The 16,596-nt window shown below is 43.9% G+C and overlaps 3 protein-coding genes across 4 annotated transcripts; 2 read left to right on the forward strand and 1 right to left on the reverse strand.

Moving 5' to 3' along the window:
* The first annotated feature begins 321 nt into the window (after nt 1–321).
* Nucleotides 322–3,148, forward strand: cnrip1a (cannabinoid receptor interacting protein 1a). The gene is made up of 3 exons (XM_086083423.1): nt 322–590; nt 1,431–1,575; nt 2,743–3,148. Exons 1-3 carry the CDS (start codon nt 412–414, stop codon nt 2,905–2,907), a joined length of 489 nt encoding a protein of 162 aa, XP_085939549.1. The 5' UTR covers nt 322–411; the 3' UTR covers nt 2,908–3,148.
* Nucleotides 3,149–3,897: 749 nt separating this feature from the next.
* ppp3r1b (protein phosphatase 3 (formerly 2B), regulatory s1ubunit B, alpha isoform, b) lies at nt 3,898–8,235 on the forward strand. Its single transcript, XM_086082594.1, has 6 exons — nt 3,898–4,057; nt 4,829–4,868; nt 6,510–6,686; nt 6,755–6,814; nt 7,371–7,555; nt 7,802–8,235. Exons 1-6 carry the CDS (start codon nt 4,055–4,057, stop codon nt 7,847–7,849), a joined length of 513 nt encoding a protein of 170 aa, XP_085938720.1. The 5' UTR covers nt 3,898–4,054; the 3' UTR covers nt 7,850–8,235.
* Nucleotides 8,236–10,541: 2,306 nt separating this feature from the next.
* Nucleotides 10,542–15,807, reverse strand: etaa1a (ETAA1 activator of ATR kinase a). Of its 2 annotated transcripts, XM_086082592.1 has the most exons (6): nt 14,760–15,807; nt 14,199–14,648; nt 13,221–13,417; nt 12,665–12,777; nt 11,354–12,420; nt 10,542–10,761 (listed from the first exon to the last, which is right to left on the reverse strand). In XM_086082592.1, the coding sequence occupies exons 2-6, from the start codon at nt 14,356–14,358 to the stop codon at nt 10,661–10,663; spliced, it is 1,638 nt and encodes a 545-aa protein (XP_085938718.1). In that variant the 5' UTR covers nt 14,359–14,648; nt 14,760–15,807; the 3' UTR covers nt 10,542–10,660. The 2 variants fall into 2 exon arrangements, with proteins under 2 accessions (XP_085938718.1, XP_085938719.1); XM_086082593.1 differs by lacking the exon at nt 14,760–15,807 and having other exon boundaries at nt 14,199–14,731.
* Between the last annotated feature and the right edge of the window lie 789 nt (nt 15,808–16,596).

A 16,596-nucleotide genomic window follows, 5' to 3' on the forward strand; every position in this document is an offset into this window, starting at 1 on the left:
AAAATGGCTGACTTCCTGTTCAATTTGGGGCAGCTCGTGATGATAGACATAATAAACACTTTCATTTCTTGTTGATGGGTGAAACTAATGTCGGGCTGAATTTTTGAATTTCCATGAATGAGCAAATATAGACGCTTCAAAGCCAAATGTCCGACTTCATGTTCAATTTGAAGTGTGGATCCTTGAGACTTTTTGACGCACGGTTTTATAATCGTCATGTTGACTCAATCTTAAGTTGATCGGTCAAAATTTGAGTGAAATACACAAAAAAAAAAGTACTCTCTTATTGCGAAGTCCCCGAGCGGAAGCCGCCTTGTATGTTTGGGCGCGCTTGACTGTGGTCCTCCGCCTCCTCCTCCTGATCCTGCAGGACCCCCCCGCGAACCCCCTCCTCCTCCGAGAGGCGTGAAAATGGACGACGTCCCGCCGCTGGTTCACATCGCCATCTCGTTGTGGATCCAACCCAACGACGGCGACGTTTTCTTCAAGGTGGACGGAAGCCGATTCGGACAAACCCGAACCGTCAAGCTGCTCACGGGCTCCAAGTACAAAATCCAAGTCCTCGTCAAGCCCGGAACCGTCGAGGCCACGTAAGAAAAGCGACCAAGACGCATTGCAGTCCGTTTTCAAATGCGTATTTGCTCTGTGCTAAAAATGCCCACCGAACACGAAATATGCAATATACACCGCGTCACGTGACCTCGTCAAGACATGGCGCGGGAGCGAGCACGCGCTCGTGGACGCGCACGGGCCTGCCCCCGTTTCGCTCCTTTCGGTCAATTGATTTTTGAAGTTCTGATTTCTGATCAAAATAAGACATTTGCTTTTACTTTGAAAAGCGACCTTCAACATGTTTGCCGATTTTCTGTCACAGACCAAACCAAGAACGGAATCATAATTTATATTTGTGCATTTTCTGCACTGTCAATTTGAAACAATGTCCTGTTTTTTAATAGAGGGAGAAAAATGTTGTTTTTTAAATCTGCTTAATCAACAAGATAATCATCAGAATTGATTGTTGAAATAATTGTTTTGCAGCCCTTTTCCATATCGTTCCACATTGAACAGAAATTGCATCATCAAATAACACTTTATAAAACGTTATTTTTGATATATTTTTTCCTCATTTATCGAACGAGAAGCCAAACACAATAACACAGTCGCGTAAAGACGCCATTCTGATGAATATTGTGTTTGAAGCAACAAAATCCACCTGTTTTGATCCACCTCAGGGGGCGGCCATTTTGCAACTTGCCGTCGACCGAAAATGACATCACAATTTCTCAGGTGACAACCAATCCCGGCTCACCCGCTTGGTCACGTGACATTGGCCAGCCGGCGCCGTGGTGTCGACAGCAAGTGGCGGCACGAGGCCGGGACCGATCGATGCGGACTGACGGACTTCCTGTCACGGGTTGTGTGTGCGTTAGGAACATGAACATCGGCGGCGTGGTCTTCCCGCTGGAGGAGCAGTCGCGAGACGCAGATCAGGTTGTCTATCACGGACGCTACGACACGGAGGGCGTCCCGCACACCAAGAGTGGCGACCGGCAGCCCGTGCAAGCGAGCATACAGGTCAGCCCGAAGGGAAACATTTGGAGCAGCGACAAGCTCGTATTTGGGCCACAATTCATTTGATAACCACAGGATTTTTCTCTTTACTCATTCGCTGCCGTTGACGGCTATAGACGTCAAAAAGTCATTTCAACTATTTCTATGAGTTTAACTTTTTCCCCCCACTTTTGTTAGCAAGAGTATGAAAACCTAGAAATGTTTTTATTGTACATTTAGAACAGACATCAAATTTGTGATTAATCCTGAGTTAACTAGTGAAGTCATGCGATTAATTACAATCGTAATCGCCTGACACCCCTCATTTATTAATCATCTTTTCTTATTTATTTATTTAACAAAAAACATTTTATTTATTTATTTTTCCCCATTCAGTGTCGATCCCTACGATTATTTGTGACAAACAGACCGAACCAACCCGCCAACAGTGAAAATCAAAGCAAAACAAAGCAAATCCACATTTTTTTTACAAACCAGAGTCGGGGTGGAGCATAGCAGGGAAAAAAAACGACAAAAAATGTTAACAAATAATGAAAAATGTCATCCGCAAATTTGCGTGTGCAGGGGTCGACTGCAATTTTAAGTTGTAATATCACCAGTCACCACTAGATGGCAGACATGTCCTACGTGTGCTTACAATTGGCCTTCTTCTACTAGACGAGCAGACTTCTCATAATTTGGAGTGAATTGAAAAATGCACAAAAGGACTTCTTGCGCTGAATGTTGATTTGTTGTTCAGCAGTTTTGCGCCGTCCTCGAACGGTCGTTTTGATACGCAGGAGCCTTTTGCAATAATACATTCATGACAGAATGTGGTCCTTTATTGGCGTCGTATAGTACAAACTTTAAACATGTACTGAAAAGTGTATTAGGAAAAATGAAATATATTAGAAGCGTGTATTTTGTCACTGTTTATTTAAAATGTCATTTTTGTCATCTGTCTCGGGACTGCAGATGAAAAATAGCCTTTAGGCTAATTCTGGCATATTTACAGAAATGTTTATGAACACGTACTCTCCCTGATACAAATCAATCCATCCATCAGGTTAGGAAGTGCGATGTGGCCCCCCAGTAGTACTGATGACAAATTGCGGGACCAATTGTTTATGCCGGCTGACTCGGAAGTGACGCCAAGCTGCCCCGGTGACTTCCTGTCTGTCGTGTTTGCAGTTCGAGCGGGCGGGCACGTTCGAGACGGTTTGGCAGGCCAAGTACTACAACTACTACAAGCGCGAGCACTGCCAGTTTGGTAACAAATTCAGCAGCATCGAGTACGAGTGCAAACCCAACGAGACGCGCACCCTCATGTGGATCAACAAGGAGACCTTCAACTGAGTGCCGCCGCCATTTCCTTCTTCTTCCTCCTCCTATCGGAGCGTCGTGTTGTATGATTGTGTATGTGTTGTGGGCGGGCCAATCAGAGGCAAGCTGCGAAACGGCGGTCCATGTGAAATTTGATTGACAGATGCCAGTGACACGCCCATCACAGTCACTTCCCGACATCACTTCCTGTTTTTTTGCCAGTTGATTTTTGTTCCGTGTGTTTTCCTTGATAAAAACATCAACCAAAACCAAACGCTGACTCATTGGCTCTTTTGTTCTCGGATGAAAGATTAGAAAGTGACAATAAACATCCAACAGTATTATTTTCATGCAAAACGTACGTCGCTGCATAAATATTCATAAGCTATCAAAACAACTTCTGTGGAAAAAGATTCCAGAGTTTTTAGTTTGACGGTTTCAATTTTGTTTTCATGGCTAACAAAGTGATCTCACTTTCCATATGAATAGAATATACACTGCGTGTATAATACACACATATTCATATACATATTTGTTTCAGGTTGTTTAGAAAAACCACAAAACATTTTATAATAAGGAAAGTAGCACTCTTATAATACTTTAAAGAATGTACTATCTACATTCAGTGCTTGAGTAAAAGGTAACAACACTGCTACAGAGATGCTAACTGTTAGCACGTGTGTCTATGGAGGTTATCGTTTCATGTTAGCATGAAGCTAGTAGAGGCTACGTGGTTGATTGGGAGCAAACTTCAGTGGCAACAGTCAACACAGCTTGTCGCCTCTTTTTGAACATTTACTCAACGGTTGCTTGTTGTCAAGCGAGTTGAGTCAGTGCCGCTCACTGCGCTTCAATTTGTTTATGCTTATGTGAAAACTTGAAATGGATCACATTAAAACGTGATTTTGAACCTTTGGAGATGTATTTACATGAGATTGACCAGATTTTTGCATTCATTTAGATTCTTCTCCGCATGTATTTGAGTTAATTCGATTTGTTGTGTTGACAAGTGAGCGAGGAGGCGCCTCGAGCGCGTAAGCCCCGCCCCCTGCCGCAGTGCCGCTTGTGCTAGTTGCTCTCCTCAGTCCCCTGTTAGCCCTGCTAGCTCTCTTAGCCGCGTTAGCCCGGTAGCTCGTCAGCCCTCGCAGACCTCCGCCAAGCACTCCGCTCGACAAGCAACATGGTAAGAATCTTTCTTCTTTTTTAACTCTCACCGCGTCGCGGACGGATGTTTGAATGGAGATCGGCGACGTTTGGATGCTAACGTTAGCCGCTGTTCGCTCGCCATCAAATTTAGATCGATAGGCCTTCGACGGCGGCGCTCGTGACGACGCGACGGCCCTGCAAAATTGCACGATTTGACGTTTTATTTCTTAAGGGGGGGCATATTTTTCTAACGTGAACGTTTGAAAATATTTGTAAGCGCCCGATGCGCATTGAAGCCGCGTTAGCTCGGCTCTTGTTGTTGATGCTACAAGGTTAGCACGGCTAGCTGCAGCAAGCGGAAGTGGGCTCGGTCGGCGTAGGAGCGCTACCAAAATAAAAGCTTTGGGGGCGAAGACAAATGTGAAATGGACGCCACTGATCAATCACAAAACATGCAATGAATATTAAATAATTACTAATTAATTGGCTGTTTTTATGTTTGATTACCCTGGAGTAAACCTGCCCCCCCCCCCCAAAATCAAATTTCAATAACCTTTGCTAATAGAAAAAGTTAATGACCTTACAGTGAATGAATTTGTAGCAAAAATGTGTTTTTAAGCAAATAACAGAAGATAAATTCCATCACCATGTTTGTGGCAGCCATGTTGTTAGTGTAAGCGGTGCACAAGAGCAGGGTTGCACTTTCAACAATGAGAGCTGGAAGAAAACAAATCCTGGACAATAAAGTGTCATCAAAGGATCACATGAAATTTGGGACTAATGTGAATGTTGTTGTTTTATTTTCCAGGGGAACGAAGCCAGTTACGCTCTGGACATGTGCTCGCACTGTAAGTATGACGTCGTCATCTGCCGCGGCAGCAAACGCCAACGCTGCACCTGACGTATTTTTAGCGCTCTTTAAGGACTGTGGGAAAAAAGGTGGAGTGGGCCTCTTAAGTGGACCACGTTGTTCAGCTTCAAAAAGGGGCGGGGTTGCGTTTCCACACCTGGACGGTCCATTTGGAACGAGGCATGGGCCGATAACCGTTTTGGTGGTTTCTAGCGCGGTTCGAAAAAGACAGGGTTTCATGAACCACAAATACTGACTGTCACCGGGAATGAGATTTGTTTTGTTTTTTTAAACTTAATTGCCTCCAATCAAACTTTTTTTTCCCCTTCACCTTTTTGGGGAGAAAACAGATTGTGCCAGCAGGTACTAGTTAGCCCCAAGGACAACATGAGTCACCCACGGATCTGTTCTAAAAATAGCTCACCACTCATGGGACATTGTAACTTACTAAGAAGAATTAAAACAGAAGAAGAATGTCAATATGTATTTAATTCATTAAACTTAGCACGAAACACGTTTCTTGGACAAAATCTATTTTGTTTGAAAACAAAATAAACTGTAGGCCTGCAAGTAATGATTCTTTGAAAAATCGACGCATTTGTCTTTTATTTTGGCGATTAATCGGTCAAAATTCCCATCCTTTTATTTGAAAACACGACATTATTTCAAATTGATGGAGCAGAACATGACCAAACATAAATGATGATTCCGTTTGTGGTTTGCCATCAAAAATGTTAATTATTGATTATTATGAAATTATTGTATCAATGACTAAAAGATGCAGCCATATTTCTATTTAACTTTTTTATACACTTTTATGTTAAGAGTATGAAAACTTAAAAAAAAAACCATTAGATTGTACATTTTGAACAAATATAACATTTGTGATTAATCTATTGAAGTCATGCGATTAATTTCGATTAAAAAATGTAATCGCCTGACACCCCTAATTTATATATCTATTTACAATTTTGTGAGTATTTTACACATTATTGTGAGTTATTTTTTGTATCGCCAACCTCCCCACAAGTTCGTGATAATTATAATATCGTGATTGATATTGTATTGTGATTTTTGGATATCGTTACATCCCTACAAAAAAGTGGACAATCGTTTGAACGTTAACCAAGATTTTGTCACATTTTGTTTTCAACACGTTGACACAATGAGTCATCATTGTGCATTTTATAAATCTTCACTCAAAATATTCCAAAATTGAACTTTCAGTTATTTTTAGCACTTTTTGGTTTGCTTCATTCAACATCTTTTTTTTTATGGTTTTAGTACAAAACCACATTTTTGATGGAAAACCCCCCACGTTAGATAATGCATTTGTGAAAACATGAAACGGAGCAACGAGAGCTTTCGTCCGTTACGACGCGGCGGACTGTCAAATGCTGGGTGGGCCGGATTAAACGAAGGCCGTGAAACAGGAAGTGTCTCGTTGGATTAGCCTCCCCCCTCCCCCCTCCCTGGGAGAGATTAGCGCTGGCGCTGAGTCAGGTTTAACGAGGCGCCATGGCTGGAGCCCGCCACGAGTCGGGTGAGTTTGGGAAACGGCGTTCTGCGTGATTTCTGCTGACTCATCTCGGTCTCCGTCTGTCTCTCGTTTTTGTCTTTCCCGGGCGTCGGCGACCAGTCGACGCGGACGAGATTAAGCGTCTGGGCAAGCGCTTCAAGAAACTGGACCTGGACAACTCGGGCTCTCTCAGCGTGGAGGAGTTCATGTCGCTGCCCGAGTTGCAGCAGAACCCTCTGGTGCAGCGCGTCATCGACATCTTTGACACCGATGGCAACGGAGAGGTGGACTTCAAAGGTAAGGATGTCGAGCAGTCATCGGCGCCGTCGTCTTCCTCTCACTGATGATTATTCTTATTATTCCAGAATTCATCGAGGGCGTCTCTCAGTTCAGCGTCAAAGGAGACAAAGAGCAAAAGTTGCGATGTAAGTCGCCGCCGCAAATCGTCGTCGCACGTCTTGGTCTTTTCTTCTTGTTGACAAGAACGTCTTTTTTTTTATCTGGTCGTTTTAGCCAACAGAAATGACTGAAACTTTTCCGCAAAACAAAGATGGCCGTGCATTTATAAACTTGCCGGTGTGTGTTGGCAGCCATCTTACATATTGACATGGATCAAGTTGGTTTGGCTAACATCACTGATCTGAATAAAAAATACAAACAAATATTTTGAAGCCGCCAGGCCGCCATATTGCTCCTCCCAAGAAACGTTTGAAATTGGAGAACATTTGAGACAGTACTTTTCAATTTGTTCAACATAAACAAGAGGACTTCAGACATTTTGCAACTTGCCTTAAATACACATGTATAAATTATAAGCTTAATGATGTTTACAGGAGGAAACATTATTGATTTAAAAGTGATTCAACAAAAGATGCCAAATCTAATATTGGGGCCTTCAAAGCGGCGCATACCGTCCCGTCCGCTTGTTCTCTGCTTTTCTCTCAATCAAGGTTTGCGTCTAACGAGCGCTTTGCGTTGCAGTCGCGTTCCGCATCTACGACATGGACAAGGACGGCTACATCTCCAACGGCGAGCTCTTCCAGGTTCTCAAGATGATGGTGGGCAACAACCTGAAGGACACGCAGCTGCAGCAGATCGTGGACAAAACCATCATCAACGCCGACAAGGACGGCGACGGGAGGATATCCTTCGAGGAGTTTTGCGCGGTCAGTCCGGCCGTCCGTTTGTCCGTCTGCTACGCTCAACCCCCGTTTGCCCTTTGACCTTTTTAGAGTGGATTTTCGTCACGTTCAGATGAAAGCATCCAATTCCATATGCAACTTCATGCATGTCTTTGCGATACGGTCCAATATCGGCATTTGGATATTTTTTCCATATAATGATGATGGTCAGAGTTTCCTTCGTGTCCATGTGAGGTGGGCTGTGACCTCACTTCCTGTTTCCTCTCGCAGGTGGTGGGCGGCCTGGACATTCACAAAAAGATGGTGGTGGACGTGTGACGGGCTTCGTGTTCGTCGCCGCCGTGCGCAGACCCTCCTCCCCTTCCTCTCCCGTACAAAGCCAAACTCTCGCAGTGATCGCTCAAACAGGAAGCGGCGCTTTTCCCGAGCGCTCGCAAGGCGTTTTTTGTTGTTTTTTTGCCGAGCGACCGCGTGTTTGTTTGTGTGCGTGCGTGCGTGTTTTTATTTATTCTGCCGTGTACAGGGAGCGAGAGCGTGCCAACAGGAAGCGTGTGCGTGCTTGTGACTGAGCGTTAGTGATGACAGTTAGCGTGACGCGTTCATTAGCATGTTAGCTCGCACCAGGAAGTAAGTGGTGACTTTGATGTTTTTCTTCTTCTTCTTTTTCTGCCGAGCGGCTCCAAAATATTTTCTACCAAGTGGAATTTGCTGTGGCGTTTTCTTTTTCTTCTTGTGTGGTGCACGTGTGCATGCCGCGCAGCTCAACAGCGCCGCCTGCTGCTCGCATGTCAATCAAAAAGTCTTTCAGGTTTACACACTCGGGCCCGCTTCATAAACCGCAACGATTTTTCTTGCTTTTGATTCGGCTGACGCTGGCCCTCGCTGATAAAACATCCAAGCACACAAGAAAAAAAATGTTAGTCTTATTGTGTGCACTTTGGTGGTCACGTGACCTTTCCGTGCACCGTTGCATGCGTGACGTTTGCATGCGTGTGTGTATTTGTTTATTCGGCGTCAGGCCGCGCCGGCTCTCGCGCGATCGGCTGACGCGAGCCTCGTGGGCGGGGCGTCACCAGAACAAACTAGCGACACGTCGAAACACTCGAGGCGGCCGAGCTCATTTCGTGCGACCGACTGTGGTTTACATGTGAATACTAATATGAATAGTGATGAATATGAACATTTCAAACACACCGTGTTGCCAATTAAAGGTTGATGTAGAAAAAAATGGATCCCGCTTTTTCTTTCTGTTAGGCATGACGTCACTTGAAATGACTTTTTAATGAGGGCTAGGGTTGTGCAATTAATCCATTTTTTTAATTTAACTCATTCACTGCCATTGACGGCTACATACGTCAAAAATTCATTTGAACTATTTCTATTAGATTAACATTTCCCCCCCCCCCCCACACACTTTTGTTAACAAGAGTATGAAAAACTAGAAAAAATGTTTTATTGTACATTTAGAACAGATATTACATTTGTGGTTGTGAGTGAACTATGGAAGTCATGCGATTAATTACAAATAAAAAATTTAATCACCTGATGCCCCTAATTTTTAATAAATCTTTTCTTTTCTTCTATTAAAAATAATTTTAAGATTCTTTAAAAAAAAACTTTTCCTTTTTTTTGAAAAAGAAGAAGAAAAGATTATAAAAAATTAGGGGCATCACGATTAAAAGGAGAAGTCATGCGATTAACTCATTGACTGCCAAAAATTCATAAAAATAAATAAAATTAGGGGCAACAGGTGATTACATTTTTTTATTGTAATTAATTGCATGACTTCACTAGTTAACTCACGACTAATCACAAATGTTATATCTGTTCTAAATGTACAATTCAAACAAATGGGTCAAAAGTTTCACATCAACCGTCAACAAAATGGCCGTCTGTCATTGACGGCTTGTCCGGGCCGTCCCTCACCCGAGCAGGATGCCGACTTGAAGCTCTCGTTGTGATTTCCTGCAGCTCACGTGTCACCGGCAAGTGACGAAAGCGGCTTTTGGCTGGGACTCGCCAACAACATCAACAAGCTCCGGTGGACGGACAGAACGCCGGTCGACACGGTAACGCCTCATTACGCCATTCAACCATTGGCAGTGAATGATAACAAAAATAAAAATGAAATTCAATTACAATTTCAATTATTACACTCCACAATTACAAAATCAGCATAATTTTCAAAAAAATTAATACTAATTTTGAGTTGTTTCAATTGATACATTTGCACCTTTTTTAAATAAAAATAACTTGCATAATTATATTGGTTCAAATATTTAATTTATATTTAAAAAAATTATTGTTATGTACCGTATAATAAATGATCGTCCTCCTCGTGATTTCAATGATTACCAAAATAATTGTGATTAATATTACATATATTATTCAATTGATTAATTGACTTACTAATCAGATTCATTTGAATTTTGCATTAAAATGTATTCTAAAAGTATTTCCCCCCCAGATTACTGCTTATTAACTGGTGGTTGATTAGTTTGTATTTCATATTCATATAGTAATTAAACAAAAGGTAAAAGTAAAATCAGGTGCTTGCAAATGTCTTATTTTGATATAAAAAAAAAAGTCAAGTCTTCTTTCATGAAGGACTACAGAAATCAATGAACAATTACTGTTGATATGTTGAAATCAGAGGATTTGAACCATTTTAAATTTAAAAAATGGCTCCAAACTATGACTAATTTGATCATTAATTTTGACGGCTGTAATATTTATGTTAAGATGAATCATCTGCCGTTATCAGTACTGTGTCGCAAACGACATCTGTCAAATAACTTTCCTCCAAAAATAATTTGAAATGTATTATGAGCTCGTACGATATCGACAAAGTTGATATTAGTTTTATAACATTAAGATGCAGTTTGAGTTTTCTTTTTTTGAAAGTTTTTGAATTGCCCAACCTGAGCAACATGACATGAAAGTCTTCATCCTAAAATTGCACACGCGTGTGTTTGATAATGGCGGGAAATGAAAACGTCTTTAATGCTGCTGCGGTCACAAGTTTATTCACACGCATTTTTGTGAAGATTTTGAACAAGTCGGCGCTCGGTGACAATAAAATCAAGGGCATCATTAAATGACGTTAAAAGAATATGAATGAACATTTTCTCATTGGACATTCTGGACTTCCTGCAAGCGTCGCCGTCGGCGCTCCATGGCCTGCTGCTTCTTCCGCTCGATCTCCAGCGCAGAACATTTTTTCACCGCCGCTTCACACACAAGCACAAGCGGCACACTTTGGTTTTCAAACCACATTTTGCCCGACGGCGGATAAGCGGACAGCGATGCTGACACACCAGGGACGAAAAGAAATCAAATAATCGCATTATGTGGTACCGTTTTTTTCTGTTGTGGCAGCAACACGATGGAAGCGTCGTCGTTGCTGCCACAACAGAAAAAACAAAATCAGTATGACGTTAAAATGGGAAATTGATCACATACCGTGACGCGCAACACTTTTTTGTCCTGGCGTGAAAGCGAGACCAAAAAAAAAACATGGCCACAAAACCCTTGTGTAGTAGAAATCACATGACGCTACTATGCTAATTGCTAACAGCATTCACGTACTCCTCCGCTCGCCACCGATTGGCTGACGAAGGACAAGTAACCACGGCGACGCTTTAGTGTGCATCTCGTGTTCAAAAATCTTTTTTTTGTTTGCTTGTGAGCTGAAATTGAGATTTGCACTCACGCTTTTGTCATCAAATGGCAGAAAGGTGTTTTGATGACTTGTTTCGAAGAAGAAAGAAAACAATTCTTTGATGCCTTGCATCTCTTTTAGAGAAAATAAAAGCCTCTTACCTTTGCTGGTCACCGTGGGAACAGAATGATGGGTCGCCATGGAAACAGGCCTGTTGGTCACCACGGGAACGGGATGATTTGTTGCCAAGGAGCCGAATCGGTTGGTTGCCACGGGAACAGGATGATTTGTTGCCAAGGAGCTGAGCCGGTTGGTTGCCATAGAAACGGGATTGCTGGTTACTGTGGAAACCGAATGATTTGTTGCCAAGGAGCTGAGCCGGTTGGTTGCCATGGAAACGGGCTGGCCGGGCCTCTTAAAGGTAAATTGCTGCGCGGGTCGGCGCTGCGGAAGTGAGGATGCCGGTGCCGTCGTCACGCCGACGGCCCGCGGCCCCCAACGCTCCCCGGAGGAGTCTTTACCCGCCGCTTCGGCGCCGATGCGGTTCTCCACGTCCTCGCAGAGTTCACGCAGCATCTCGTCGTCGTCCGGATCGTCCCACAGCGGCTCCAATGAGAAAATGGCGTCCAAGTCGTCGTCCGGGAAACCGGAAATGGCGGGAACCTGCTTGTGGACGGGGCCTGGCGAGAAGCAGTTGTTTGTTGCCAGGCCCCGCCCACAAACAGCATCAGATAATCTACGAGTGGCTGTCGGGTCTTTTCCTGCTGCTTGGCCGCTCCAAGATGGAAAGTTTGCTGGCGGAGGAACATCAGAACACTTTGCAAGTTTCTCCAGAGTTCTTTTCTCGTCCGATTGGCTGACAGCGAAAGATGTGGGCGGCGCCTGGTCGGACGTCATCTGCGTGGAACTGTGTTGGGGCGCGCAGAAGTTTTCCGGGTTTTGCGTCATCTCGACGAGCAGCGAGTCGTCCAGCAGGTCGTCGTCGGCCCAGTCATCTGCCAAGTCGGCGCCAGGCGTTGCGGGAACGTCTTGGGCCGCCGCCGCCGCCGCGCTCGCCTGCTGAGCGGGCTCGTCGAACAGGAAGTCCCGGTCGTCCTCCGGGCCCCACAGGTCGTCCTCGGCGCTCCACAGGTGGTCCTCCGCAGACGCTTCTTCCCGGTCGTCGGGACCGAGCAAGTGAAGGTCAAACTGCTTGGCTAACCTCAGCAGGCGGTCGCCGTCGTCGGATCTGACGGGCGACAAGCACGACAGCGCAAACGCAGAAAGTGAACCGCCGGCGGACACGCGGGGACCGTTTAACACAAAGAAAGCATTGGCTCGTTTTGGAGCTGCAGTTGCTCTAAAATGTTGAAACGGTTGATAATAAATAATAATGCATTCTATTTGGCGGCGTCTTTTTGCCACTTAAGGACGCTGCAGTAAGTTGAAAGAGGACTTGATTTGAAAAAATGGAATCCTAATCGGTGACGCACCTGAGCGACTTCCTCCTGCTTTTGGGCAGCCCAATGTCGGGCGTGCACGGGATGCCGGCGCTGTCGCCGATCCACTGCTGCAAGGCGGGCTCCGACACTTCGGGCCTGCCGTGCTACACGCCGGCGGTGACGTCACAGCAAATTGCAAAAAGGCACACAATTAATTTTCCATGGGGAATTTGGGAAATATTACAAATGGTTTTAACGCTGGCAAACTGTTTTTCTTGTGACAACCTCTCAACTGTTTGCAACCTTTTTAGGAACCCTGAATGGAAAAACCTCCAAACATTACATACGCACAACACTCGCGTCATATTAAGACTGGGGGGGGCTCATTAGACTTTATGAATACGAAATACATCAACTTGAGGAATATGCATTTCAAACAAATAGGCTTTGCTAGACTAATGAATATTATAAGCTTTATTTGGTAGGTTTGTGTTAAAATGATCTAAAAAAAAAAAAGCGATGGAATTTGTTATGTAAAAAAAAAAACACAATCTTGAATTGGGCTTGAAATATATTTCAGTTGTGTCATTTTGCCAGCTCTGCTTACCTCGGGCGCAATCCTGCTGACGATGTCGGAGATGCTGACCGCACCCGGCGCGTGTTTCTTTGCCCGTTTGCCGAGTCTCTGAGGCGACGTGGCGTCCCAGATGATTTCGTGCTGAGCGTCCAAGTCGTGCGGAGACTCGCCGCCGCCCGACGCTCCAAAAACTCTGGACGGACCGGGTCTGGTCGGGGTCTTAAATTCTGCAACGAGATGACAATTCATTTGCTGGTTAATGCTTGAAAGCATCATTTCTTCACGTCAATTCACTGGCAACTTCCTGCCCTGCCCCGAATAACATGCAAGCAAAACATTTGAAATAGTCAGCCAAATAGATATCGCACAAGATGGTGGCAAAATACTACTTTTGTCTGAAAATCCTCAAATCACTTCAACATAGTTCCTCGGCAGCACAATGGCTTCAAAACATTGCCTTGTGTTGCTGTGGCCTCAGCACAAAACAGATGATTTTTTTTTTTACCAGCAAATAACAGAAGATGGATTAAAATAATAAAGAAATGTGCAAAGAGGGGAATGTGCCGATGCCCAATATGCAAGCTTTCACTGCATTCAAAATATTTTTAGGATGGATTAATGTGTTGTTTTTTTACGCTTACTCAATTCAGTAACCGGTTTGGTCCGAAATTGAACACTGTTTTAGTTTCAACATTTTTCAGCCCAACTTAAGCAGCCTCCTTTTGTGTTGCAGGTCAGGCTGACAATTGTGGGAACAGGTTGGCTTTTAAAGAGAAAGAAATTCATACCCTGGCGCCAGAGGGCCTCCGTAGATTCGTAGTCACAAGAAAGAAATTCAAACCCTCACAAGTTTGATTTGTACTCACATAGAAACATTGAAAACACACGGATTTTTTTTTACTATTACGGATACGAATCGTTAATCGCGCATACGTCTTTTTGACAGTGATCTTACGCCATAGGGATAAAAATGTAAGGAAATACTCAGCCATTAAAAAGTGCGTCTACCTCGGTCGCCTTCTTGGCCCCGTCTCCTGCCGACCGCACTTTTGAGCCGATTCACATTCATGCCTGCCATGTTCGGACAACGACGATAACGCTCGCTTGGCAATTTGAAAGTCCCGCCATCTTGTCCAGCGGAGGCGGCCGGCTGCTCGACACTGCGCATGCGCAAGCGACTGTCCTTTCTCCTTCTTGTTTTACGGTAGTTGGTAAACAATGATGTCCAATACCGCCACCAACTGGTAGCAAGTGAGAACCAGATCTGAGTAAACCAACCCACTACAGTACCCCCCAAAAATAAAATAAATATATAAATATTTCTTCTTTTTTTTTAATCATTAAAAATAAAATAAAAAGAGATTTAAAAAATCTTAAATCTTCCAAGTAATTTCTGCCACCGCTGGTGTTGACAACAACAATTGTATCTGATCCGCAGCCTGCAACGTTGTGGTGAGCCTGAAGTTCAAAACACAACAACAAACAATTTACATAACAGCAAACTAAACGTTTTCAATTTCTGGAGAAATTTAAATCGGTGGTCAGTGTCAATTTCCTTTTTGAACTTACTGGATGGCAATTGTTCTAGAAACGTGTCCTTTTCGTGCGTGTGCACATTGTTGAGTGTTTTGAAATGTGACACGTTTGCGCACACACCAAAACTGTCAGCATTTCCCAGATTGGCCTCAAGTATTACGTATCAAAAACTGCCAAAAGTTGTCGCACGTGCCAGCGGATTGGTCTCACGCTAATGTTAGCTTAGCATGGCAGTTTATAGCAATGTTTGTACTCAGTGGCCGAATTTGCATTTTAAAATGACAGGCGGGCTCAATTGGATATTCATTTGTTTACAAAAAGCTAAAAGGTTGAATTATAAATCCTTTTTTAAAACATAGTTTATAATCAATTATTATAGAGTGGACAAAATAATTGTATGCAATAGAGCAGCACAGGATGTTGCTCGGTGCTCAATTTTGGATGAATTTTGAAGATGCTGAAACGTGAAACTTGCCACGTCGTAACATGAAACGTATCACGCTGAAATAGGGCTGTCACAAATTCGTCTCTTTGTAATGGATTATCCTATCGATAAATCTATTAATTACATGTTGGTTCGACTGTTTCAATTTGGCGGACTTCTTGATGAGGCATGGCGGCCGAGATGAAGAAGCGGACGAGCCCCGGCGCCGCCGCCGATGCCGACAAGTCCAACGCGAAGATCCAAAGCAGGCCCGTCAACACCTCGTTCGGAGGCGGCTGGCGGCTGCTGATCACGCGGCTGGCGAGCTCGCCAGGGACGTACGCGTGCGTGCAGCTACAACAACACAAGATTCACCAACTTGAACCCGAGTCAGCAAAAGCACGGAAGGCAGCAGGTCTTCTTTTTCATCCAGACACGCTTCTTCTTTTTTCTCTTTTTTTGTTCATGTCTTGACATCGTCCTCATTCATTTCCCAATGCAGCACACGCGTGATCTCTGATCTCTGATCTCGTGCCTTCTGGCTGCTCTTAGCGGGGTGGAGCTTAACTCACTACCACTCGAAGCCCCAAGTGTAAATAGGTACTGCTACGTGCTAGCATGATGCTAAGCAGCTAGCGTGAGCCCCGGCCATCTGTAAAGTGTATTTATTTATTCATGACACAAAGTCCATTAAATCACGAGGGACACGTTTGATACCTCGCTTGCTACGACTCCTCCTTTATTACGTCACACTCCCTCACCTGCACTTGATTCAGTAACATCAATGAATGATGCGTTCACAAACGCTAGTACGACAGGGACATCTGTTAAACGAAACTGGATAGCGGAGTTCAAATGGTCCAAAACCTCGTAATTAGTCATTGAATTAATTCAATATCAAATAAAACAAAAATGTTAACTGTTGTGTAGATTACAATCAAGGATACATTACAGATGTACATTTTAGCATCGTTCTCAAATGAGCACCGCCGTTGTTTTGTTTGGTGCTTCTTCTTTTTTCCCCGCCTGGCCCTTTGACCTCATGGATGAACTTAAAGACCGACAGCACATCTGGGCAAAATTCATTCATGTGTATTTTTGTCATCTTTTGGACCGCGGTCGCTATGGCGCAGCGACGGAGATCGCTTCACAGCAAACGTAGCATTAGCTAGTTAAGCTAGCCGCTACAACGGCTGTTGCTAGGGTTCTATGCAAGGTTGACTATAAAGTAAAAGCCAAACAAATACCTTACATGGATATAGCAAGACTTTTATTTTGAAGTCCTGCCTGGGTCGCTATCTTGTCAGCGGACTTAATTTCAACGGAAGAGACTGAACTGGAGTGCACTTTTCAATTTCCAGTGCTCGCGCACCCCATTAGAATTCAGGACGTTCGATTCCACTTGTTCAGGCCGATATCAGCTGAAGTACTTACAAAGACCTTTAT

This window comes from Leptonotus elevatus, chromosome 8 (assembly GCF_054856555.1).
Source record: "Leptonotus elevatus isolate MCC_2025b chromosome 8, RoL_Lele_1.0, whole genome shotgun sequence".
NCBI lineage: Eukaryota > Metazoa > Chordata > Actinopteri > Syngnathiformes > Syngnathidae > Leptonotus > Leptonotus elevatus.

What these genes read in the sequence shown, in the direction of transcription:
- cnrip1a (XM_086083423.1), top strand. Translation starts at nt 412, where the DNA reads ATGGACGACGTCCCGCCGCTGGTTCACATCGCCATCTCGTTGTGGATC. An exon ending in CCCGGAACCGTCGAGGCCAC is followed by an intron (nt 591 to 1,430) that starts GTAAGAAAAGCG and finishes TGTGTGCGTTAG; the next exon opens with GAACATGAACATCGGCGGCG. An exon ending in CCGTGCAAGCGAGCATACAG is followed by an intron (nt 1,576 to 2,742) that starts GTCAGCCCGAAG and finishes TCGTGTTTGCAG; the next exon opens with TTCGAGCGGGCGGGCACGTT.
- ppp3r1b (XM_086082594.1), top strand. An exon ending in CGGAGAGGTGGACTTCAAAG is followed by an intron (nt 6,687 to 6,754) that starts GTAAGGATGTCG and finishes TTATTATTCCAG; the next exon opens with AATTCATCGAGGGCGTCTCT. An exon ending in CAAAGAGCAAAAGTTGCGAT is followed by an intron (nt 6,815 to 7,370) that starts GTAAGTCGCCGC and finishes TTTGCGTTGCAG; the next exon opens with TCGCGTTCCGCATCTACGAC.
- etaa1a (XM_086082592.1), bottom strand. Translation starts at nt 14,358, where the DNA reads ATGCGCAGTGTCGAGCAGCCGGCCGCCTCCGCTGGACAAGATGGCGGG. An exon ending in GGGCCAAGAAGGCGACCGAG is followed by an intron (nt 13,418 to 14,198) that starts GTAGACGCACTT and finishes ATCTCGTTGCAG; the next exon opens with AATTTAAGACCCCGACCAGA. An exon ending in TCCCACGGTGACCAGCAAAG is followed by an intron (nt 10,762 to 11,353) that starts GTAAGAGGCTTT and finishes TTGTGTGTGAAG; the next exon opens with CGGCGGTGAAAAAATGTTCT.